Raw genomic sequence first — 26,095 nt, 5'->3', positions numbered from 1 at the left:
TAAAAAAACGACCCCCGGTCATTTGGTCAAATTTAGTGATAACTCATGTATCTAAGGCCTAACTGCTGCATTTTATGCCCCCACTCGGGGGAGGGGGGCATATAGATTTGCCCTTGTCCGTCCGTCCGTCCTTCCATTAGCCCCAGATACCATCACTTGATACAGAAATCAGAGCATTCCGCAACGGGAAAAGGGATTCTATTTCTAGACGCTCTATATAGGTGTATACATTTTTTTTCAGGAAAATAACAATTCACAATACGTTCACAAAACACACCAGTGTCAATAATCCATGCAAACTTCGGTATGAAGTAATTCTTCAGAAGAAAACTGCACAAGAAACTGCTAGCATAGAACATAGTATTAATAGAATAAAATCTGGAAAGTAGATACTTAGCAGTTGCAGTAAAGTAAGGTAGCGGCAACAAAAGAAAGTAGTAGCAGTAGTAGTAGTAGTAGTAGTAGTAGCAGTGGCAGTGGTAGTGGCAGTTGCAGTTGCAGTAGCAGCAGCAGCAGCAGCAGAGGAATAAGTGACAGCAACAACAGCAGCAGGAGAAGAAGAGGTAGATGTACAAGACGTATTAGTGGAAGCAGGTATAGTAGTATCAGTAGTAGCAGTTGAAGTAGTAGTACTTGAAGTTCTAGTAGTAGTAGTAGAAGAAGAAGAAGTACATGTAGTAATAGTAATAGAAGTAGCGGCACCAGTAGTAGTAGTACAATCAAAATGTTAACTATTGGCAATGGAGGGTATTAGAGTTGTAGATCTAGTAAAATTGTCCGTTAGGTTTGGTGGGGATCACTTTTTAATAGATATTATCGTCGAAAGTCTTTTTAGGAGCCGGTGTTTTACACGGAAAGAGTAACTTTTTTTAAATAGAATAATGTCCTGGAATCGATATTGTATGAGAGTTCGAATGTAATAATTTCGGCAGTGAGTATTTTATGAAGGAGTCACTTTTTCTATAGAATAATAACCGGGGTCGTTATTCTATGAGATTCGAAGGGAGTCATCTTTAGAGAGTCAGTATTTTACTTGGAGGGGTCAGTTTTTCTATAGAATAATGACCGGGGGTCGTTATTCTATAGAGTTTTCAAAGGGAGTTAGTTTTTTATAAGGGGAGTCAATATTTTACAGGAAAGGAGTCACATTTTCTATAGAATAATGACCGGGGGTCGTTATTCTATGGGGGTCGAAATACTTCATTACACCGGCTTGCCAATTTTGATATTTGATCTGAATTCGTATTTGCGAATGATACTGTATTCCATCTTGCGATTACAAAAGGCGATTTATGTCCTTGAAATGCGTAAAAGAAATAAAAAATATGCATATAAAATTGTTTCTTTTAATCAGTCGTCATGTTTATACTGCCATTAAATGTCGACCCCCCCCCCCACCCCCCATGCGATGCTTAAACTAATCCATTGGGGTGGTTGGATTCGAGTGTCTGTGACTCGCTATCCTACGTAATTAAATAATTAATTGAATGCTTCAGCATCGTTTACATGCAAGTGTTCAGAGTTGGCTTTACACTCATATACTATCATAAAATACGAATTAGAAACTGAATGTATACACAAGGTCCCTACCATGTCTTGCAAGAAATTAATCGTCGATCCCCTATAGAAATCGCACGAAGTAATGTTACCTTACGATTTCAAAATATCAATGAGATGAGACAGGAGAGGACTATAGGTTGACCCCCGTCTGTCTGTCCGTCTGCAAGAAAATGATCCTCTGATTTAAAAACAACAAACAAAACTATTTCACCCGCAAGTATCCTGCGGATGAACGTATAAATAGAAAAGGATAACGAATATATTATCGGAAAAGTCGATTAAGTCCTTATTAGTAATTCAGAGTTAACTTCATGGTGAATCAGTCAACAAGATTCAAAAGCAGCACAAAATACCGAATGGCCTAATGGTTTAACCCCGTTTCTCAATAATAAACTTTGATAAACATGTAATCGTTACAAATACAGCCGACATGTTTACTGACTGTCAAGATTTACCGCTATTTCTGATGTTAGAAATAGTTTGCATTTGATAGTGATAACGCACACACGCCAGGAATATGTCCTTGCGGATTTGGTCGTTTTCATTGCTTTTTACAGTTTACAGTTTATTAATCAAGTCAAGGCCCATAAGGGCCTCTGACAACAATTGTAACAATAACAAGTCATAGTAACAAAATCAGATTGGCTTGTAAAATCTGACAAATCGTTGCAGAAGTAACTGATGATGTGGAGGATGAGAACTAACTATTTATCTAAAGGAGACATCATTTTATTTTACAGAAAACAGTTAGTTTTAACAAAGTATTCTTATTGTAATTGTTCATAAGGTCAGACAATTTGAGAGTATCTGGATATTTTAAATAATATTCATCTATATATTAAATATATAGATGAATATTATGTTGATAGAAAAAAATATATTACATTTTTTATCAACTTTGAAATATATATTTGTAATAAAAAGGAAATTCATCTCCTAAATATGTTACAATTACACAAATGACAAGTACTTTGTTCTCCTGCATTGTTTTCAAATCTACCCTTTTCTATTGGCAACATGATTCACGCATCTGAATTTACAAAGTGAAATGCTAAGGTCAAAAGGTAAAAGCTTGAAATATTTTTCAAATACAAATTCGTGTTTATACATTCTATAATTTAAACATTTGCTTGGGTTATTAACTGAATAGTTCCAGTTTTGTATAAACTGATCTTTAATTCAAGTGTTAACAGCATTTTAGAAGGAGTTACAAGAGCGAATCTTCTGATCTAACGACTAATTAGATATACAAAGAGAATCAAGACTTTTTTTAAAATAACATAACCAGTTAAATTTCTTGTTTTGCCTCTGAGACAGTGAGAGAAGTTCTGTACAAAATATTACAAATTTTATTTTCCTTGGAGCTTATTAACTTACTCCAAAAAATTCCCTGAATTTACTAATTACTGCAAACATAGCTTTGCGTGCTTGATCAACTAAATAAGCCTCAGTTCTACCGAACTTGCCATTGAATGAAAATTGAATACCTAGGTATGAGAAGTAGCCAGCAATTTCTAAAATATTACCACTCTCAAATTGAAATACTGAAGCGTTACGTATACCTCTCTTATTTTTCAAAAATATGACAACTTTAGCCCCTATGAGGTGTAATACTCTGAAATAGCATTAAGAGCTGACTGGAGGTCATTAGGGGTCTCTGCTAAGGTTACTGTGTCATCAGCATACAATAGCAAATATAACTTGAAGAAGAAAACTTCAAAATCGTTATCACTTAACATATGACTAGCATTATCAGAAAATAACTGAAGACCATGAAATTTACTAGACAAAAACTATTAATCATTCCAGAATAAAAAAAAATAGAATAGGAAAGAGATTTTCACCTTGTCTAACTCCAGTATCACAAAAAATTCAGATGGAGTATTGTTTGATTTTACACAAGACTTCGCTTTATCATACATGTTGAGATTAATTTTAAAACATTTACCATCAATATTGTAACTTAGAATCTTTCGCCGCAGAGCAATACGATTGACTGAGTTGAGGGAAATTTGGTTAATCCAAAAAACCACAGTAGAGTTTTTTATTATTGACAAAATACATATCTATTAACAACTTTAAAGAAAATATATGATCAACAGGGCTATAATGTGTTCTAAATCCAGCCTGTTCTTCACACAATATGTTATTGACCTCAAAAGTGTTTAACCTAGTGTTTTATAAAGATGTGAACAACTTTCCAAAACAGCTTAATATAGTTATGCCCCTGTAATTGTCAGGGTTATTAATGCTACCCTTGTTCTTGTACAAAGGTAAATAACATCATTACTCCAGATATCGGGAAAAATACCCGACAACGACAGACGACGGACACAGGGTAATCACAAAAGCTCTTCTAGAGCACTTCTTGCTCAGGTGAGGTAATAGACCCTCATTTTTTTCCTCTAATGGCACTTCTGCTTGTAAAATGGGGACTTATTTCATTCTCAGAATGTATTTTCAGTAAAAAAAGACAAGGTTCATGTTAAAGTGCATGTGTTTATGGCAAATACAAAGACAAACCTAAAATAAAGCTGATTACTGTACGACGCTGTCAAGAAAGCGATCCACAAAGGATTAGTGAATTCAATCTGGCGCCGCTTCACCTCATTTACTGTTCATTTTCTCACATGTTATTAATTGCAGTTGCGATTATATATTAGTTGGTTTGAAATTCTAGAAAATATAGTCTTGTATGAGACATCGTCGCATTACGGTCTCATGATGGTGAACATTTGTGCCAAGTTATTTCAAAATCCCTTAATGTATAAAGAAGTTATGGCACTGACACGAAACACAGACCATGTTTCTCCTTTAAGTGTAACTTTAAAAAGAAAAAGGAAAGTAATAAGATGGGCATTAACTACATATGGCCGATGTTTGTATGAAAACTTTGAGAGAGGTAGGTGCAATAGCATTGAAGTAATTGCACGACCAAATATATGAGGACACATATACAAACAGATCGAACAGACAGACCGCATGGTGACTGCTTTATACCGCCCTCCTTCAAACATTGTTTGCGGGTTCTAAATATGAAGAAATATTACAGGAGCATAGGAAACGCCGACATTTTGTAAAGAAGTCACTCACAAACAGGCATACAGTCTATCTACCGAACTCGCAAGCACTTGTGCAGAAATTAAGCAAGCATGCATACAGTCAGGAAATAGCACTGAATCTTCTTTCCTTTACGGTTATAAACAAATTCGAGAATTTATCAATGATTTTATTTAATTTTACCAAACTAGTATTGTTTCTTTATCCATGAAACAGTGGAATTTACATATAGGTCATTCTTCCAGCAAGAAAATAAGTACTTGTGACGCCGACAATGTATAATTTCTGGACAAAATCAGTGATCAATCGAGTTTTTGCCATAATTCTACCTGTCATCAGACTAGCACATTATATACAGAAACAAGTCATGTTCAGGTTCTAATAAAATGAAAATATATATACCTTTAAAGCTAATCAGTCACTTTAAAATGTTGTTTTTCAACGTTTAGCTGTCAGTTTATTGTTTTGATCACTCGCAAGAGGAAGAGGGGAAATACAGTCGTTTATAGGGCGTGAATATAGATACATGTCATCTTTCTCACCATTTTTCCCACAATAGCTTCTATTGAAACCTCGATTATTAATACTTTCAACAGCATCTGGCGAGGTACCATGCCACAAAAAGTTTTCATTTTTCATGTTTGGGTTTTGCACCTCTAGCTCAGTCTTCTTTGCTTCGTATTGCTTCATCAGAGACCTGTTTTGTATACGTTTAATCTGAAAAAAGTATTGTCTATTTTAAGATCAAATTTTCTTATTGTCAAATTCAGGATATTTGGTGATACTGACATTGTATTTCTGGGAAGTTGACAATATTACTGTTCTTTAAAAACAAAGTTATAATTATTTTAATGTGCTGAAAAATGTGAAAGAGCTGCTGTTTACATGTACGTTAGGCTTAACAAAATAATTGAGATATAAATGGAAACAAAACTGAGCCATCAGTAATTAAAAACTACGATGCATACAAATTACCTAATTTCAATAGTTACTGTGCCTGCTGACACTAGTTTGTCTAAAAATTAAAGATCACTAAAATCAGTATTTTTCTAGTCGAAATGGTATGAGTATCTAACGTTTGCTAAATATATATCTACCATAACTAATGCTTGCAAGCTTACATCTTCATATAGGTTGTTTCATTTGCCAAGTCATGTAGTATTCGAAATTTGTTCATGTGCGCAGAACTACTTTTCAGATGAAATTCTACATTGTGGTCTACGAAAAAGCCACTGTAAGGGCAGTTTTGATCAAATATTTTCTAAGCAAAATAACTTTAGAAACATTTTAAGGCAATTTAAAACAAAACAATACCCCTACAATGTCGCAGCTGGAGGGTTGTTGAATAGATGAGGGTTGGTGAATAGATTGTGTAAACGTTTGCTGCAAGTCTTGATATTCTTTAGTTGCTGGTAGTAAATCAACCAATAAAAGATTCTGATTTTCTTTCATACTGTCCCATGTTGCCGGTGGTTTAAAGGAGTGGGCTGTATGTAAAAATAAATAGTGATGTCAATAATATCGTCTTGTCTTTAACTCATACATAAATAAACTTATCTACGTGTTATACATTTTTGCATATTAACGGGAGAAAACTCGTGTGCAAACAACGCAATTCATGTGCTGTTAATACATGATTTTTTATTTTTGAAATGCTTTCCCAGCCCTGGACGTATGTGTATTTCTGCGCCGATTGACCTCTGATATCTGCGTTTTGTTTCTTTCATAAAAATATCTTCTTGTAGCTTAGAAGATGTAATCTTATCCAGAATAGTTTGCTGTATTAGTTACTAATAAAAATGTACTGCTCCCAACAATATTCGTACTAACTTCTCCTCTTGTTTTTTTCCTCTTTTAAAAGTCAGTGTAGATTCAGTTTTTGTAGATAACCGTGAATGTTTAAGAATCGCGTGTAACTTGTGCGATTGTTTGTTTTTAGGAATCATATTAAAATTTTGGTAACTATCAGTCGGTATGTTTTAATATAATTTCTCGAAGAATTTATATAAAAAACTTGAAAGCTTCTTACTACGTTCGTACTCATCTGTACTCGAAGTGTGCTCGTACTCAAAATAACTCTAAAAGAATGTAAAGTTATTATTCTTGAAATTGTGCTCCTGTTTACCAAATGTTAAGTAATATGCAAAATTATTGGTACTGACATGTTTCTAATAATGAGAGATAAAAATTCATTACGCGCTTTTGTAGTGTTGTTGATTTCTGGGCCCTGGTTATGGATATTCAAAACATGTTTACCGTTTCCAAGAACAACAGAATGGTAATTAAACAATGTACCGGAATCGTAAAGCCATCACATACAAAAACAATACATTTAGTCGTCGTGTTATGTTTTTATGCAAGAATAGCGACAATACACGTTTGTTTTGTGTATTAACGTCTTCAGAAGCCCTTGGGATATGTTTGTGACCTCGACCTTTGATTTCGGTCACAAACATTCCTGCGGGCTTCTGCAGACGTTAATGCACACAAAATAACGTATATTAGCCCGACATTTATGCCATGAATATACTACCACTTTAGATTCCCTACAGTTTACCGGGTTGTAGTGATGAATATAGCCAGTCTATCACTCTGATCCGTGACATTCCGTTCAAAGCGTGGTTGTAAATTATCTAAATACATGTACACTGCTGACTAGTGTACAAATTAAACCAACTACAGCTCATTTAAATGGGTCAGTCGTGTTGATGTACATATAAAATAGGCTTGCCCGGTTTATAGGTTGGTCAGGGGTACGGATATGTATTGTATTTTGCCATCGAAATATTTCTATAAAATGCTTCTTTCCCTTCCGTTTGGATCCGTCCATGTTTACAAACACATTTGTTTATTATAGTCCGTTTTATTTGACCTGGCGGAGCGGAGTTAATCTCTGACACATAATCTCAAAAAACGAGCAAAATAGGTAGAGCAATATAATCGTTTCATTCCGTAATCTTCGGTAACCAACGACTAAAATTCAACGCTACACTGGTTATATGTACTACATACCATGCACAAAAATGTAGTGGACCGTCGCGAAACCACGCCCCGCCAGGTCAAATAAAATGCACTATATATGGACTGTAGAGCTAATGCGGTCTCAATCAAATTGAGTTTGCAATATTCACTATTTGCCTTGTCCTCCGTGCTTCCGAGGGATTTACTTTTCAGGTTTTGTTAATATATTATGTTATCATTAAGTTATTAAATATATATCTATTTCATGAACTTTACAAAAGCAGTTGATAATTTTAGGTTTTTTATTTATTAATAACATCCTTACATCTTTTACCAAAGTTTTAGTAAATAACTTTTTATGTACAGTACAGTATGTTCTTCGATTTTTATGCCCCCGAAGGTGGGCATATTAAGATCGCATCGTCCGTTCTTCCGTCCGTCCGACCGTAACTTTGTAAATTTTTGTCCGGGCTGTAACTCTGCCATCCATGAAGGAATTTTGAAATAGTTTGGCATAAATATTAATCCTAATGAGACGACGTTTCATGCGTAATATTCAGAGCCCTATCTACAAGGTCAAGGTCACACTTAGAAGTCAAACGTAAATAGGGTCTATTTAGTGTCCGGATCGTAACTTTGCCATTCATCAAGAGGTTTTGAAATTACTTAGCATTAATGTTTATCATAATGAGACGACGTGTCATGGGCAAGACCCATACCCCTAGCTCCAAGGCCAAGGACTTAGAGTTCAAATGTTTACAGGATCTGTTTTTGTGTCCGGTCTTTGAAGGGATTATGAAATATCTTGGCATAAATGGTAACCATAATCAGACAATGTGTCATGTACAAGACCCAGATCCCTTGCTCCAAGGTCAAGGTCATACTTAGAAGTCATAGGTTAATAGGCTCTTTTTCGTGTCTGTTATCCATGAAGGGATTGTGAAACAACTTGGCATAAATTTTCACCATAAGGAGGCAATGTGTTACGCGCAAGACCCAGACCTCTAGCTCCAAGATCAAGTTTATACTTAGAAGTCAAGTCAAAGGTTAATAGGGCCTGTTTCATGTCCGGATCGTTACTCTGTCATTCATCGAGGAATTTCTAATTAACTTGGCATAAATATTCCTCATAACGTGTCACGCATAACAACCAGACCACTAGCTCTAAGGTCAGGGTCATATTTAGAGTTTAACGGTTTACATGGTGTGTTTCTTGTCCTTTCCATAACTCTTCCATTGATGAAGAGATTTTAAAATTACATGGCATAAATGTTCCCTATATTGAGATGACGTGACAGACACAAGCCCAAGACCCCTAGCTTCAAAGTCTAAGTCACACTTAGAAGTCAAATGTTAACATTGTATCTTTCTTGTCCGGTCAATAACTCTTACATTCAACAAAAATTACTTGTCACATTTCTTCCCTATGATGAGTTGATGTGTCATGCTCAAGACCAAGACCCTAGCTCCAAGGTCAAGGTTACCTTCGGAGAACTTTTTTTATCTGGTTGCAAATGAGTCATACCTAAACTATTCTGGCATATTTTGCGCAGACAACTGTAGCATTCTTTGGCACACTTCGGGGGCGTTTGTCATTAAAAGTGCCAGCTATTGTTTGAGCTTCAATTCTAAATACTTAGTATATTTTGAGAGTTATATATACTTATATTTTTCCCTATAAAATGCCAAGGTTAGTAGTGGCTATTGTCACGTTACCTTAAAGACACGTCACAAAATAACTGTAATCTTTTGTATTTCCCAATCTGACTTAAGTACATCTCATATTACGCTACGCTTAGGATCAGAAGACGTGCTATTGATAGCCTCGTTCTGACAACCTTTCCGCTAGCCAATCAGAAGGCTTACTTACAGCATTTTGTAAGTTTTGAAAATCTATATTTAGCCTGGACTTTTCATATTTACAATTCCTATGACGATCACAACGCGACTACGCACTCCTGTTTTGAGAGAAATCACGGTCATGGTACGGACTTGGTCAAGTAAAGTGTCAGTTAGCCGGTTAGCTCAGTCAGTAGGGCGCTTGCCTTGTAAGCGAGGGGTTCCGGGTTCGAGCCCCGGACTGACTGCACATTTTTCTTACTCTTTGACAGTCTACGCTATTTTGATTGTTCAGCCAAATGCTTGATGAAACAAGTCGTCTGATCAGTTCAAATGAAAATAGATTTGCGAAAATAAAAATAGCAATATTGGAAATCCAAAATATACAGAAGACGAATGTGAATGGGTCATCTTCGTTTAGAAGATCAAGTACTTTAGTCAGATTGTTGTATTTCCATGATGGTAATTATACATTTTTTTGTATGGAGAAATGAGAAATAACAAGTATCTAGTTACAATTTGACAGTAACAGATATAAGGCTAAGACAATGTATTTAATGTCTAAATATATATTATTCAATTAGTAGTATGTACGGTACTTCATGTATTAAGGTGAGTTTAGACCACACTTTGTTTCTACAGTGTAAGATAGTTATTATACTATGTGAATAAAACTATACTGAGAAGAGAATGACTAAATAAGTTTGCAGATGAAGTTGTGAAAACAGGGCATAGATTGCCCACCTGTCATCTTGTGGAATATTTGTATTATACCGGTATTACCAGAATTATTTGCACCACGTTCATGTGGGAGGAAAAAGTAGACCACTAGGTATTGGTGGGTCTTTAATACTTCTAATTTCTTGAATACCGGATGGATAAAAATAAATGCTATAGCCTATAATTAACGGTTAATGCGAATACGATAATGTTACACACCGATAGCCACACGAGAACTACATGCAGATATAGACTTGCCACAGTTCGCTACTGCGAAAATATAAAGTGGTAATATTGGACTGGGAATTCATGGCATGAAAACCGTTATAAAAAGTCTCTTGTATTTTTATCAGCTATCATCCAGAAAGGTAAGTCTGTTTTATCAAATTCCAAAAGCTATTTGTGATAGATAGGAAAGACTCCTGACTGCAAGTCACTTTCCCCTTACCGCTGTGGGTTTGAAATCCAGTGTGGGATAAAGCATTAATCTGCTCGAGGAAACTATCCAGCTTGCACGTGCAATATAAGTGTTTAGAATATTTCATTTAAGTGTAATGTCATTATCGCACAAGTATGTGCCAGCAGTTCAAATGAAATGCTTTAGCGATTGGTCTGTCTTTAAAAGATTGGTCAGCAGTTTTACTGTAGACTTCAAGCATTTTTTTTCAAATGTTTTGCTAAAATTTAAGCATTGATAAAACATGTTATTAAAACCGTTATCTTGAAATGTGTTTCAGTTGAAATACATGCAAGTCAAAATTACGATAAAGAATCGATATGTCATGGCAGAATAATTATGTATGTCTCAATATTTATATGTGCTTTCCGTTACTTCCTCTCATTGGAATTTTCACTTTGGGATTTTATATTTATAGAATACGCATGAAATACTTCCTTCAAAGGTAAATTCTTAAGGAAATATACGTAATACTTTTCATCGCCCTGTATCATTTAAGTTTAACTAGAAGGTGTTTTTGTCACAAAACATATGTCTCCCCTCTATGTATAGCTTAAGCTCTGGCGGCCATTTTGTGCAGCGAAGCGGAACTTGTCGGCGATATGCACAACTAGGCTTGGTACTGATCATTCCTGTGAAGTTTCGTCGAAATCTGTCCAGCAGTTTGACCTGTAAAAGCCGGACAAGATTTTTCTATTTTAAGCTCTGGTGACCATTTTGTGCAGCGATACGAACAACCAGGGTTGGTACTGATCACTCCTATAAAATATCGTCGAAATCCAGCCGGCAGTTTGACTTGTGAAAGCCGGACAAGATTTTTCTACCGTGAGCTCTGGCGGTCAATTTGTGCAGCGAAGTGGAACGTGTCAGCGACATGCACAACTAGGCTTGGTACTGATCACTCTTGTGAAGTTTCGTCGAAATCCAGCCAGCAGTTGGACCTGTGAATGCCGGACAAGCTTAATGCGGAGGGACGGATGGACGGACGGACAGACAGCGAAGGCAAAAATAATATGTCTCTCTTATCATTTTTGAAAAGTCACAAAATATACTAAAATGGCAAAAATTTACAAACTAGTAGAAAAAAAAACGGCTTAAGGCAAGAAAATGACAACAAAATAAAGCATTTCATACTTGTGTGGTATTTAACTGTTTTCCAGTAAAAAATCAAAACTTCCATCTCGATGCAAAATAATGTCTTTGTCATGCTGTAATGGGTGAATCAAAATTCTTGAAATTTTGATGTTATTAACAGCATACTTATTGAAATGTACGTTTAATTTCAAAACAGTATTTCTTAAAATATTTCCAAAACAGCAAATGGCCGTTTTGTTCCATACATAAATGAAGCCGAGACAGAATAAATATTTGGTAACGAGAGTGCCAGAATGTCACAATATACGCCCGTCACAGTAAATTTCTTTACACTAGCACCTGTATTTGCAAATGGAATTTTAGTTTTGTGGTTGTTTAGTAATTATTGTAATTCTTTTGTTTTTCTAAGTCCACAAAAAACTCCTTACCAGGTAGAGATACCTAACAATACACCTAAAACTTGAAAGTAAAATCTATGTTGTACCACAGAAAAGTGATCTTGGTTTTTCCCTATGATCAATTATAATAAAGTTACAATATAATTTATTTAAAGTAACAACTAAGGGAAGTTAATCTTTAAAAAAAATCCAAAAATAAAAAAAAATAAAAAAATGTATGTCCACATAAAAATCCTAACCGGGTAGAGATCAAAATACACCTCAATGGATGTAACATGCATGTTGTTCTACAGAAAAGTGGTCTCAATTTTTCCCTACGACTGAAAAAGTTACAATATAAGCTATTTATAGTAACAACAAAGGGAAGTAATTCTAAAGAAGGGACCTGCGCATGACAATCCGTCTCATGATAGTGTACAATTGTGCCAAGTTACATCAAAATCCCTCCATGCATGAAGAAGAAATGCTCCGGACAAAGTCATTCTTGTATCTGACCTTTGGCCTCTAATTGTGACCTTGACCTTAGACCTAGTGACCTAGTTTTTATGCATGACACTCCGTCTCATGATGGAGAATAATTGTGCCAAGTTTCATCAAATCCCTCCATGCCTGAAGAAGATATGCTCCGGACAAAGTCTGTGGACGCCGCCCGCCCGGCCGTCCATCCATCTGCCCGCCCGCCAGGGGCGTTCCCATAATACGCCCCGTTTTTCAAACGTGCGTATAAAAAGACAGCCTTTAAAATAACGTTTCCTACATCTGCCACTTTAACTATTACCAGCCAAAAACAATGCTTAAATTAGTACCATCTTGAAGTTCTTTTCTAATAACACTGACAGTATCATCTGGTTTATCTTCTCTGTATAAAATCTCCTTCCCAAAGTCGAGCACGCATGAACATTGCCGATGTCTGAAAAGGGAAAGGTCACTTTGTATGTGTATTCACAATGAAACCAACCGAATACTAGTAATCGAGATAATTTTGATAAACTAAAACCAAAACATTCTTTTCATGTCGAACTGAAAAGTGTTGCTTTCGCTTCAAAAGTGTACTGACACGGGTGGTAAACGCGCAATCCAATTCCCGCTGGGAATACGCTTAAAATGGGTAACGCGACGTCCGGTGCTGGTGTTGCGCGTAAAAAAAGACGAAATTGAGGTCTGTGAAGATATGATTTTGCTTAGTATGAGACAAGAATATTTTTTTCGAAAAAAGCAAAGTGCTATTCGACACAAATATGATAATACATCAAATATGTAAAATATCTGGTTTGTAATTTATGATTCGGCTCTATTATCACAAAAAACTCAGGCGACACGAAACGTGAAAAAAGTATGAAATCAACAAAAATGGCGGTTTCTGACCTCATATGCTGTGACAGGATGGACGTACCGGGGACAATAACTATCAGAACAAATCAACACCCATTACAATATTTACAAATTTATTAGCAGAAAATGATTATTTACAATGAATAAATGAAAAGTGAAAAAAATCTTATTATCAGAAAGAAAGAAAAAAGACCTGAGCTCAGTAACTCTTTAATCAAATATAAAGTTCTAACACTGACTGTTCGTTGACACAGATGTTTCCGTTGACTTTGAACTTTAAGTAGCACAAAAATACAACATATCTTCAAGTAAAGTCCCTTTAAACCGTGAATACGTTGACTCCGTTTTGGCTCCCTATGATGGTAGGTGATTGCATCCCTGAGCTGACTTCAGTGGATCACAAAAATCATCGTCTTTGCGGTTTACGGCACAAGCATGGGACGAAAACTCTGCGCTGGGAAAATCACATCCAGGCGAATGAAGACAAGTGAACCTCGGATATTGTACTTCCGGGTCGTGGCATCATCACCAGGTAAAAGTCGTCTGGTGGAAGAAGCTAAAATATATAACATATGGTAAGCACCATAGCAAAACAAAAGTCAGGACATAAAACTGCTCCTTTGGGTACACCATACCTCCGTAGGCTCCCATAAATAATACGTGCTACTTATACAAAATATATGTGCTATTTAGTTCATACGTCACGTGATTAAAATACTTATTACTTTCATTATTTCTAAAATTAATTACTTACAAGTCTAAAGTTAAAGTATGGAAAAGATATGAAAAGTTTATGATGAAAAATTATTGATACGAAAATGATAAACTGCAGCTATTATTTACAACTACAAATTAATACAATTCAATGCGATTTAAACGTTATACAATAGCTGGTATCAATATAATATCAAATGCCATACAACAAAAGGACACTGTTTAGATGTGCTATAGACTGGCACACAATAATTTCAAATTACAATAACATATTACATACATGGTACTAGACTTGCCACATAGATTTAACATTACAATGCAATGCAGTATCGGCGTTCCATAATTAACAACGAAATATTTGACATATATTTATGACAAAGAGTACTTTACAATTATCATGTTGCACAAATTTCAGTACAAATCTTACAGCTTATATAATCGAAACATTTTAGATTCCTCTTTCGAAATAATTTACAAAAGTATGAAAAATTTAATAAATTAGCCTGACATGCCGAAACTAGCTAATCTCATGCCGAAAAGTAAATCTGTTACAAAATTCTGTAGAATGAACAAGAATTTACTAAATAAAAATCATAATTCAAAAATTATACAAAAATCTATCAAATAACCTTCTTACCCCGATCGAGCATAAATTTCTACCAAGAAAAATAAATTTGAGGTAAGTCGAAAGTGGTGTGCCCTAGGCACAATCTGACTAAAGCACATCTCCTATTACGCTACGTATAGGATCTGAACACGAGCTATTGACAGCCTCGTTCTGACGACCCTTCCGCTAGCCAATCAAAAGCTAACTTACAACATTCTGCATGCTTAAAAAAGCCTTGGTTTTTGATATCTACAATTCTTATGTCGTAAGATGTCATATAGCCGATTAGCTCAGTCGGTAGGACACTTTCTCTGTAAGCGAGGGGTCACGAGTTCGAGCCCTGGACTAACTGCACATTTTTCTTACTCTTTCACATTCGAACAAGTCGTCTGATTGGTACAAATAAAAATAGATTTGCGAAAATAAAAATAGCAATATTGGAAATCCAAAATATACAGAAGACGAATGTGAATGGGTCATTCTCAGATCTTCGTTTAGAAGATCAAATACTTAAGTCAGATTGCCCTAGGCATATCTAGTCCAGTCTATTTGTAGGGTAATGTCCCGCCAAATACTAAATTTCATGGGACTCACGGCTTATGCGTGTACTCTGACTATTTGTATTTCCACGGGAATCACGATATAGCCGGGAAATCTGACTACTTTGGCGCGGATTGAAATTTGACAATTTAAGGCCCGTTATAGTGGTTTTGGGGATAAAAACACAAATTACTGAAGTTTATAAAATATCAACTTTCTTATTACTGAACTGAATTTAATAAAATTTACATGGAAATTTAAGTTATTAAATACAGAAAAACATGAGAGGTATTTCATGCGAAAAATCAGTCATTTACCTCAATAACTCAAAAATTTACAAAAAGATGATGCAATACCTGCATTTAAACTACAGATACATTGAGGCCCGTATGTCAGTTTGTGACATATGCCTAATCTGAGGACATCGGATGCTTTTTATGATAACTCAACTGTTATAAAGTAACGAATATCAAACTTATTTGCTTCAAATCCTGCTTACGGGGACATAATTGACAAAAAATCATCGGGAATGGGGTTGCGCACCGGGAATAGAGTGGCTCGTATACATCATAATGTATATAATGTATACGCGCAACTCAATTCCCGGGCCGCAACCCCATTCCCGATTATTTTTTGCCAATCTTTACCCCAAAGGCAACATTTCATTCAAGTGTATGTAATATGCATGACTGTTTTACACGTGTTTGATCATTAGAAGCGTCACATTTCCAGAAAGAAGGCACAAGAGTTAGAAAATTCGCATTATTCATGATTCCATACTTTTTTGACAGTTCGAGCCAGCAGTGTTTTCGTGATAACAGGGCTGATTCTTTAATTAATAAGTTGGGTTTTCACACATATGATCTTTATTCATTTTTTTGTCAGATAGCATTTTGCTTTTTTTTTCGAAAACACTCGTAAATGTGTCGTTATTTACAAAAACGTCGCGCAACCCATTTTAAGCGTATTCCCAGTGGGAATTGGATTGCGCGTTTACCACCAGTGACTGATATGGCGATTGTGTTAGTCCAGTTATTTTTTTTTTGGAGGGGGAGGGGGGTGGGGGTGCGGAGGAGGTTGGTAAGACATTTGGGAAGTGATGTGACAACATAAAGATTTTTAAAGTTTTCACCACACAAACAAGGAGGTAAGTTACCACACGCCCTGGTGGTAATGCCTTTTGGTGAAACAGAATAATTTCTAAAATCTTCGTAATGGGTCACTCAAGAAACATTTGTGTAATATTATCTTTCAAGAGGGTCACTGACCCTAAAGCACTCACCTGTGTACATGGCTTCAAGTGTGTTTGTATAACGTAATGGTACAAGTAGACAGTTAGGTTTCTTCTATGTAAGCCGTCACACACATTCTTTAACCTAGGGCCATAGTTAGAGAGTACAACTTGATATCATACGCCAAATATCAAGGCTCAAGCTATTATTTATTCAGAGAAGACTTTCAAAGTTTCTTATTGTAAGCCTTAAGTAAGTGAATGTCACATACAGGGGCGTGGCCATTTTTGACCTTAGAGCAATAATTTGGCGGACATGTTTTTTGACAAATCAGTAAAATTAAAACAACACTATTTGTAGAAGGTCACACAAGGACAATTAGTGTGAAATTATTTAAAAATTGAGCTAACAGCTTTATACATGAAGATTTTCTAAGTTTCTATTATATACATATGACCCCCACCCTCCCCTGGCAGCCATGTTTTTGATGAATCGGAATAATTTGAACAATCTTTGTAGAGGGTCACACAAGTACCATTTATAAGAAATTATTCTTAAATCGGGCCAGTAGTTTCTCACAAGAAGATTTTTTTTAAATTTCTGCTATATACATATAGGGAGAAGTGACCACGCACCTTGTTGGCCATGTTTTTTTTAACGAATCGGAATAATTTGAACAAACTTGGTAGAGGGTGACATACGGACCATTTGTGTGAAATTACTTCAAAATCGGACCATCGGTTTAGAAGATGTCGTTTGAAGATTTTTCTGCTTTTAGCTGTGTAAGCAAGCGGAACCGTTTGAAGAACATTGGTAGAGGACCACCCAAGGAACATCCAAGCCAAGTTTCATCAAAATCCATTCAGTGGTTCTGTAGGATATGTCTTTTAAACACAATTGTTGATGATGGACGGACGCAGCAGGATCACAATAGCTCACCATGAGCCTTGCTCATGTGAGCTAATACTCACCCGAGGCCAGGGGAGGTTTCAAAAAGCTTTATGAAAACCTTAAAGTCTGTAATTTAATAGACCAGAGGGTCATGATAAAAAAACTATGTCGCTCACCTGTTAAACTTGGCCTTGGAATCATCAAAATAAACATTCTGACCAAGTTTTATGAAGATAGGGTCATAAATGTGGCCTCCACAGTGTTAACAAGCTTTTCCTTTGATCTGAGTGGTGACCTAGTTTTTGACCACTCATGACACAGTTTCAAACGTGGCAAAGGAATCATCAAGATAAACATTCTGACCAAGTCTCATGAAGTGGATTCTAACGTTATAACAAGTTTTTCCTTTAATTTGACCTGGTGACCCAGTTTTTGACCCACATGACATAGTTTCTAACCTGGCTTAGAGATCATCAGGATAAAAATTCTGTGCAAGTTTGTATTAAATCAAAGCATAAATAAAACTTCTATACGGCTGAAAGGCTCAAAATCGAAAATGTTTTCCCTTTCGGGGGCAGTAACTCGGAATCTAGTCGGTTTTCGAAAGGAACCAAGATCTTTTTGTGACTTAAGTTGTGTGTAAGCGTGGTTAAAATCGAATGTAAAATGTCACTTCACAACGTAAAAATTAACACATTTTGGCTCTTTCAGGGGTCAATCAAGGGCCATTACTCCAGAACCTACGATTGCATCTGACGGATTCATCATGGAATCCAAAACCTATTGTTGTTCAAGATATTTTGCAAGTTTGTATCAAATCAAACCATAAATGAAGTGGTCTCTATATGGCTGCAAAAGGCGAAAAAGCAAATTGTGGCCCTTTAATGGACCAGAACTCTAGAACGCATGATGGGATCTGGCCAGTTTTCGAATGGAACCGAGATATTATACCAGTACAAGTTGTGTGCAAGTTTGATTAAAATCAATTGCAAAATGTGGCCTCTATCGTGTTCACAAGAAAATGTGGACGGAGCTCATCTTGTCACTACGTGACAGGTGAGCAAAACAAGAGGGTCATGATGACCCTATATCGCTCACCTGTTAATATTGGCCTTTGAATCATCAAATTAAACATTCTGACAAAGTTTCATGAAGATACAGTCATAGATGTGGCCTCTACAGTGTGAACAAGCTTTTTCTTTGATCTGAGTGGTGACCTAGTTTTTGACCCAACATGACCCAGTTTCGAACTTGGCTTGGAAATCATCAAGAAAAACATTCTTACCAAGCTACATGAGGAAAAAAATTAGGTTAACATTTTTTCCAATAGGACTTAACTCTTATCACCCTCCATTTCCTATCTTTTCAACTTCCTTACTCTATTCTCTCCCTTTTGTTAAAAAAAACCTCATGCAGACAGGTATACATAGATTTACATTTTAGAACTATATTGCTGACAAACTGCTTAATTGATATTTTGTACTACTGAAATGACATATTGAACTGCTAGTCTGTTAAATTATGTGTAATTGTATGTATGTATGTATGTATTTGTGGAAATAAAATTTATGAAAAAAAGCTTCATGAAGATAGGGTCATAAATATTGCCCATAGTGTTAACAAGCTTTACCTTTGATTTCAGCGGGTGACCTAGTTTTTGACTCCACATGACCCAGTTTCAAACTTGGCCAATGAATCACCAAGATAAACATTCTGACAAAGTTTCATGGAGATAAGGTCATAAATATGGCCTCAAGAGTGTTAATAATCTATGATTTGACCAGGTGACCTAGTTTTGGACCCCATATGACCCAGTTTCGAACTTGACCAAGGAAGCATTAAGATAAACAAACAAGACATTTTGCAAGTTTGTATCAAATCAAACCATAAATGAAGTCACCATATGGTTGCAAAAGCCAAAATAGCACCTTTTCGCTCTTTATGGGGCCATAACTCTAGAACCCATGATGGGATCTGGTCAGTTTTCGAAAAAAATCAAGATATTATGCCAATATAAGTTATGTGCTAGTTTAATTAAAATCAATTTCAAAATGTGGTCTCTATCATGGTCACAAGCCAAAAATAGAATATTTTGGCATTTTAAGGGGCCATAACTCTGGAACTCATGAAGAAATGTGGTCAGTTTTCGAAAGAACCGAGATATTATGCCAATACAAGTTATGTGCAAGTTTGATTAAAATTAATTGCAAAATGTGGCCTCTATCGTGTTCACGAGAAACAGTAGACGGACGCCGACGGACAAAAGGCGATCTCAAAAGCTCACCTGTCAAATGATGTTATTACCGACGCACAGTTTGGTTTTAAGGCAAACTACCGCACCATTGATGCTATATATTTCTACTAAATGCTTCTTTAGAAAAGCAACTTAGACATAGATCCAAGCTTTACTGTTGTTTTATTGATCTCAGAAAATGTTTTGATACCATTTATAGAAATGGCCTTTGGTTCAAACTCATTAGACATTGAAACTGGTAGACATAGAAATATACTGAGATCTGACAGAAAATGTATTTTGTGTGAGCACAACGATTTGGAAGATGAATATCACTTTGTACTAATATGTCCTGTTTATTCTGAGATAAGAAAAAGGTATATACCACGTAACTATTATAACCATCCAAGTATGTTTAAATTCATAGAAACAAATTTGAAAATTTTAAGTAGGTTGGCTATATATTGTAATAAATCTTTTAAAATGAGAAATGATAATTTAAATTATTTGTCAGATTGAAACGATTTGTATCTAAACATATTACACTGTACTGTTTTTTCTATGAAATATTTAGTACGAATTCATAAATGTGATCGCCAAGTCCAGGTATATTTGCTATTGTTTTTATCATTGATGTCTGTATATATTTTTTTAATTCTCACTGTTCTAGGTCAAATATGTCACAAGTTATATTTATAGTACCCTATATTGTTAACACTAGAAACTTTTAAGGGCCATAACTCTGGTGTTACTTGGGCAATCAGACTGAAATTTCCATATAGTGGTGAACATCTTTAAGAAGTCTAATTTAAATATTCCCAACCACTTCCTAGATATGGCTCCGGACGGACGGAAAGACGGATGGACGGACGGACAACGCCAAAACTATATCCCTCCGCCTTTGGCGGGGATAATAACAATGTTTGGGTATTTTTAAAGACAGGATAGCTTTCCGTAATGTCTGATTTTACTATGTCCTTTATTTTTCTATTTTAATAGACTGACATTGGTGGTAATTATGTATGAATTTAAGTTCTGTATTTTGCCTAAGGGTGGGGTCCAGTCAGAACTGGTTTTAAATGGAAGAATATGATCACTGTCTGTATTATCTTGAAACAAGAGCGCAGCCTTGCGGGTGCAGACGCTCATCTGATTTTAGTCTCTGTGTAATAGAAATATTGTCCTACTCGTGTGTTTCTATGATGGTTAATATGAAACAAGAAATCTGATATTTTCTAAGTCCAAAAGGGGCCATAATTCTTGCAAAAAAAAAAAAGATGGAGTTATGTGTCTTCCTGTAGAGAGTCAGCTTTTGATGGTGAAAAAGCGTTGCAAGTTTTAAAACAATAGCTTTGACAGTTTAGTAGAAAAGCTGACCTAAACTCAAAACTTAACCAGGCAACGCCGACGCCGATCAAGTGATGACAATAACTCATCTTCTTCCCCCCCAAAATCAGATGAGCTAAAAACCGTGCTAGTCGTAGTCTTCTATTAAAAAGTATAACGTCTCTCTCGAATTCGATGTTGTCAAAACTGCGTGGCGTTGGACAAAAATACCGTCGTTTTTTCAAACCTTGGCAGGTCATATGGGGACATAAATTATTTCAGTCTATCTCAGTTATTACTGAATGGATTTGATTTAAACTTAAATTGTTGTTCCACCTTATCACCCACATCATAAAACACAAAATCCATAACTCTGATATCAATGTTTCATGAATTATGCCCTCTTTTTCTTAGAATTTCAGGTTTAAGTTTTGATGTACTTTCACTCTAATATCTCAGTTAATAGATTTGATTAAAACTTGAAAAAGTTATTCAACATCATCACTCATGGCATTTGACAAAAGGGACATAACACTTGCCGAATATTTCGTGAATTATCCCCCCCTTTTACTTAGAATTTCAGGTTAAAGTTTTGGAGCACTTTCGCTCTATAGTAAAGTTGCATGTGAAGTTTCGCTAAATTCCAACCAGTGGCTTCTGAGAAATACTCCGGACAAGAAATGCGGAACGGACGGAACAGGAACTACATGCTTCCCGTTTTGGGAGCATAACAACTCATTTACTGTTTAAGGTACTCCCTTATGGTATTATACATTTAAATAATGGAACTATCTATTTAATGTTTCCTCCTCATCATCACATCACTACCACCACTGATAGTCCCGGGTTATTTTGCTATAAAAGCACGTATTTCCTGTGCAATTTCCTAAGTCAAGTTTGGACACGTTCTCGCTAAATAAAAAAAAATTAGATTAGCTTTAACTCTTCAATTATGCCACGTGATCGTGGTTGTCGGAGGCGCTAACAAGCAGGCCAAAAATAGGAACCAGAATGTCGCCAGGAGAGTAAATGGCATTAGGTGAGAAGAGCTAGACCCTCCGAATATTGAGTCGGTGGTAAATCGTCGTGCGGTCAGAAACACGGGTTTCCTCGATTTTCTCAGGAATTCAGTTATTAAAAACATTCCTGTCAATCGATTTATTGTTGCCATGGAATTCCTTCGATCGATAGGTGATCAGGCGTATCATAATGACTAATTCTGCGTTACAAACCTTAAACCATGATTAAGGTCTCACTACTCATGACGAAGCACCCATCAGGGTAGATCAAGCATATGTATAACTGCACATGGGGTCAAAAGGTGACCAAATTTTACTGAATAAATGTTGAAGTGAAATATTAACAGACTAGGCAATTTGTTATTATTGCTGTTAGCAAAAATCATAAATGATCATTTGTTTGTTTTGGGTTTAACGCCGTTTTTCAACAGTATTTTAGTCATGTAACGGCGGGCAGTTAACCTTACCAGTGTTCCTGGATTCTGTACCAGTACAAACCTGTTCTCCGCAAGTAACTGCCAACTTCTTCACATGAATCAGAGGTGGAGGACTAATGATTTCAGACACAATGTCGTTTTAACTGGTCTTCTAATACTGACTGATACAAGTAGTTGGGACATAGTGAAATAGTTAACTGGAGAGTTTAAAAACATTACAAAACTGGGATCATAAATATGCAACATTACATAATCGAAATCATGGAAATAGAACAACAAACAGACCAAACGCCTGAGTACACACACTATAAATTGTTACGACTAGGCATCAATTGCAACCAAAATATTGTTGATACACAATGTAATTCTGAACAGTCAACCAAACAATGGCACATTTATACAACTTGTACATGAAACAATAACAAATTATCTACAAACCAGAATTTGGAGATCAAAGAATGAAAGGCAAGTTCATTTAAATATCTTCAGCACTGTGAACAAGACAAACAAGAGTAAACTTTAAAAAACAGATTTCAACACCACATTGACTTGCAACTTTAAATTACACATGTTTATTCAAAAGCACATAAATCTAATCAGCACATTTCCTACGCACACAACGCATAGCAACTATTGCCTCATGTTCCTCACTGTCGTTTCTTACATTTTCTGCCACCAAGACATGTGCAGCTCTTTTTGTCATCACTTTTTCCTGGAATGTACAGTTGGCTTTTCTTGTTCTCTTTTTCTACTCTTCTAACTACTAAATGACTGTTCTCTTCCTTTTGTGCTTGTATCATATGGAGATAGCCCCATCACAATTGGACTATAGAGAACGTCCTCTCTATAGAAATATTGCATTGCAGACGCACCTTTAACTTTGATGGTAGACTTAACAGTTTGGGTAGCATTTAGGGAGTCGATGCTTTGGCTGCTTCACTTGGAGTCCATAATGTTCCCCATCAGGTTGAAGATCCCTTCAATCATTGGACCATGGAAGCGGGACAACCACACCAATGACAACTTCCTCATTTCTGGGTAGGTGTCCCGAGCTGCCCACCAGTGGTCAATTAGTGTGTCTGAGTTGAAGTCGGGGAGGGTTGGATCTAACTGGTACATATAGATCTCGGAAATATACTTTTCCTACTCTTTTGTGACTGAACCAGGAAGCTCTGTCAGAAGTGTGATGGTTTCCCAATGTCCCCTAGCTGAAGGATCTATGGCAGAGGTTGTTCATAGCAAATTGTTGTTGATTGGCATTTTCTTCAGCAATACCTTTCCAGCTTTGATGTAAGCTGTTCTCAACATAACAAACACCATTTTTACAGTCTTACATTTGCAAGATGCAGCTTGGTTTGAAGCTACTGCTCCAATAAACATATCTTTCAGAGGCAACAGCTTCTTCAAATTCCATCAATTTCATTTTCTGTTTAGAGGCTGGTACACACTCTGGCTTTACAAAATAAGAGAAGAAATCCCTGACTAGCTCTGTTTGTTCATCATGTAAGACGTGGATCATGCGTGCATTTGATCGAAATAGAACTGCATAGTCCTGAAGTTTCAGTAGTGAGGACATGTAAATTCCTAACGTCATTCCTGTGGGGTGTTTTTGCAGCTTACTGAAAGTTTATTTTATTTTGTTTGTTTTGGGTTTAACTCCGTTTTTCAACTGTTTCAGTCATGTAATGGCGGACAGTTAACCTAACCAGTGCAAACCTGTTCTCCGCAAGAAACTGCTAACTTCCCCACGTGAAACAGATGTGTTACTAAAGGTAAACACTTGCATAAAACCCGCTTATAAATGAGGAAAACTTAATTTATGATCACTTAAATAAAATTTCGAAAACGAAGATGACGTTCTTTAAAATAAAATGTGTTTATTTGTTAGATTTGCAGTATTTCGATTATGAAATGGCCGTCAGTCAACTTAACCAACGTTTCTGGATGCTAAAGCAGTGTTCATCCATTTTCTGCAAGTACATGTACCTGACAATTGTTTATCATTTTGCATTTATTTTTATTTTTTCGAGAGACTCCAAGCACCATGACTGAAAACGGTGATTGGTCATCGTGACACTTTATAACGGCGAAATAATTTATAAAATCACGTAAAAGGATGTTACTTGGAACAGTCATATATAAATATATACCCTTATATAATCAAGACAAAAACCGTTAAGGTCATTATATTCCAACACCATCACTATTGGCTCAGATAGGTATATAGCAGGTACTTGTAAGGTCCATAATGCATATGTTAGTGTACAGTGCATAAAGTAAAAGGGAAAACTTTTTTTATATTGATATTAGTTTGTTTTCAAAGCTGAGACGAACTTTGCAACACAGACACAGATGTGTAGTTGAGATAGTTTACTTACAATAAAAGAACATAAATATAATTTCCTGTGCAGATATGTATAAAAGGTACATAAAAGTTGTGAACTACAATCTAAATATCCAAATCAGTTAATTTGCGCAATAAAATACTGTTTGTCAATGTATGAATTTGAAAGAACTAACCAGTACTGAATTTGTGCTATTGTCAATTTGGTTTAAACAATATTTTATTCAACAAATAGCATGTGATTACAATACATTTTTACAAAAGCAAGGGATCGAGTAGTAAGCTAATAAGCTTTTTTAGAAACTCTTTCCCTACTGTCAATTTATTGTTCTGTGTATAAGCAATCCTTGTGTTACTCACATACCCATTATTTTGTAAACAACTTACCCACCTGCTGTTACATATTGTTATATTATTGAAATTACTATACGCCCAAACCAAAATACAAGCATGCGGCAAGCTTGTGAGAAGTTTACCCTAAGCTTGCGTAAGCTTTCTGCAATCTTAAAAAGACTGCAGCCATGTAATATAATGCTTGCAGATGCTCAGATAGAAATTAAGTTTGCGGATAAGTCTTGTTTCGCAAGCTTGCAGCGGGCATCCTGCGATCTTAATACTATTTAAGATTGCGACTAGTTTGCGACAGAAATTAAGTTTGCGGATAGGTCTTGCTTTGCAAGGTTGCAGCGGGCATCCCGCATACTTATTAATATTTAAAACCCTGCTCCCGTCCTACCTGTTAACATCGAATTGTCACTGAAAAAGCATGGAAATCCTGACTATGAACAGTGACGCCTGTCAAAAAAAGTCTATTTTATATAAAATTCTATATGAAATACCTGTGGTTTTGCGTGCTAAAGTGTGGCACGTGGCCGTTAACTGTTACCTAAAATAATTGTAATCATGGGTTGCATACACAAAAGAATTTGAAAAGCCGCGGAGCAGGTCTTTAAGATTGCGACTAGCTTGCGATTCTCTAACCCTTTTAAAACTCTTTTAGTTCACTGATACATATAAAAGGGAGGCAATATATTTAACCAAATATTAAATTTTGTATGTCAAAATATGTTGTTTTAAAATCTATTGTCCCTGATTTTAAGTCTTTATCTACTGGTCACTACAAATATTGTTTCATGAAAGTGCGAAATTTTGATAAACTGTGCAATTTGTCAAATTGAAGGAAGTATATATATAATTACATTTTCAGACTCTAATATTATTTAAACTGTCTCATCAACTTAAATAAGGTTGAGGAAGATAGTGTACGTTGCAAGTTCGCGCAATCATAACAAGGTTGCAAATTCGCACAATCATAACAAGGTTGCGAGAG

The 26,095-nt window shown here is 35.8% G+C and overlaps 1 protein-coding gene across 1 annotated transcript in view; it reads right to left on the bottom strand.

Moving 5' to 3' along the window:
* Positions 1–23,221, bottom strand: part of LOC128553218 (protein mono-ADP-ribosyltransferase PARP15-like) — a 28,804-nt gene extending 5,583 nt beyond the window's left edge. The window contains exons 1-4 of the mRNA XM_053534338.1: positions 23,073–23,221; positions 12,897–13,000; positions 5,935–6,107; positions 5,163–5,337 (exon numbers count right to left, since the gene is read on the bottom strand). Coding sequence (XP_053390313.1) covers positions 5,163–5,337; positions 5,935–6,107; positions 12,897–13,000; positions 23,073–23,221 — 601 coding nt within the window. The remainder of the gene's footprint in view (positions 1–5,162; positions 5,338–5,934; positions 6,108–12,896; positions 13,001–23,072) is intronic.
* Between the last annotated feature and the right edge of the window lie 2,874 nt (positions 23,222–26,095).

Source organism: Mercenaria mercenaria, unplaced genomic scaffold (genome assembly GCF_021730395.1).
Source record: "Mercenaria mercenaria strain notata unplaced genomic scaffold, MADL_Memer_1 contig_3596, whole genome shotgun sequence".
NCBI classification, from domain to species: domain Eukaryota; kingdom Metazoa; phylum Mollusca; class Bivalvia; order Venerida; family Veneridae; genus Mercenaria; species Mercenaria mercenaria.
Note: the sequence above shows the minus strand (reverse complement) of the source record. Positions and strands in the feature narration are given on the sequence as shown.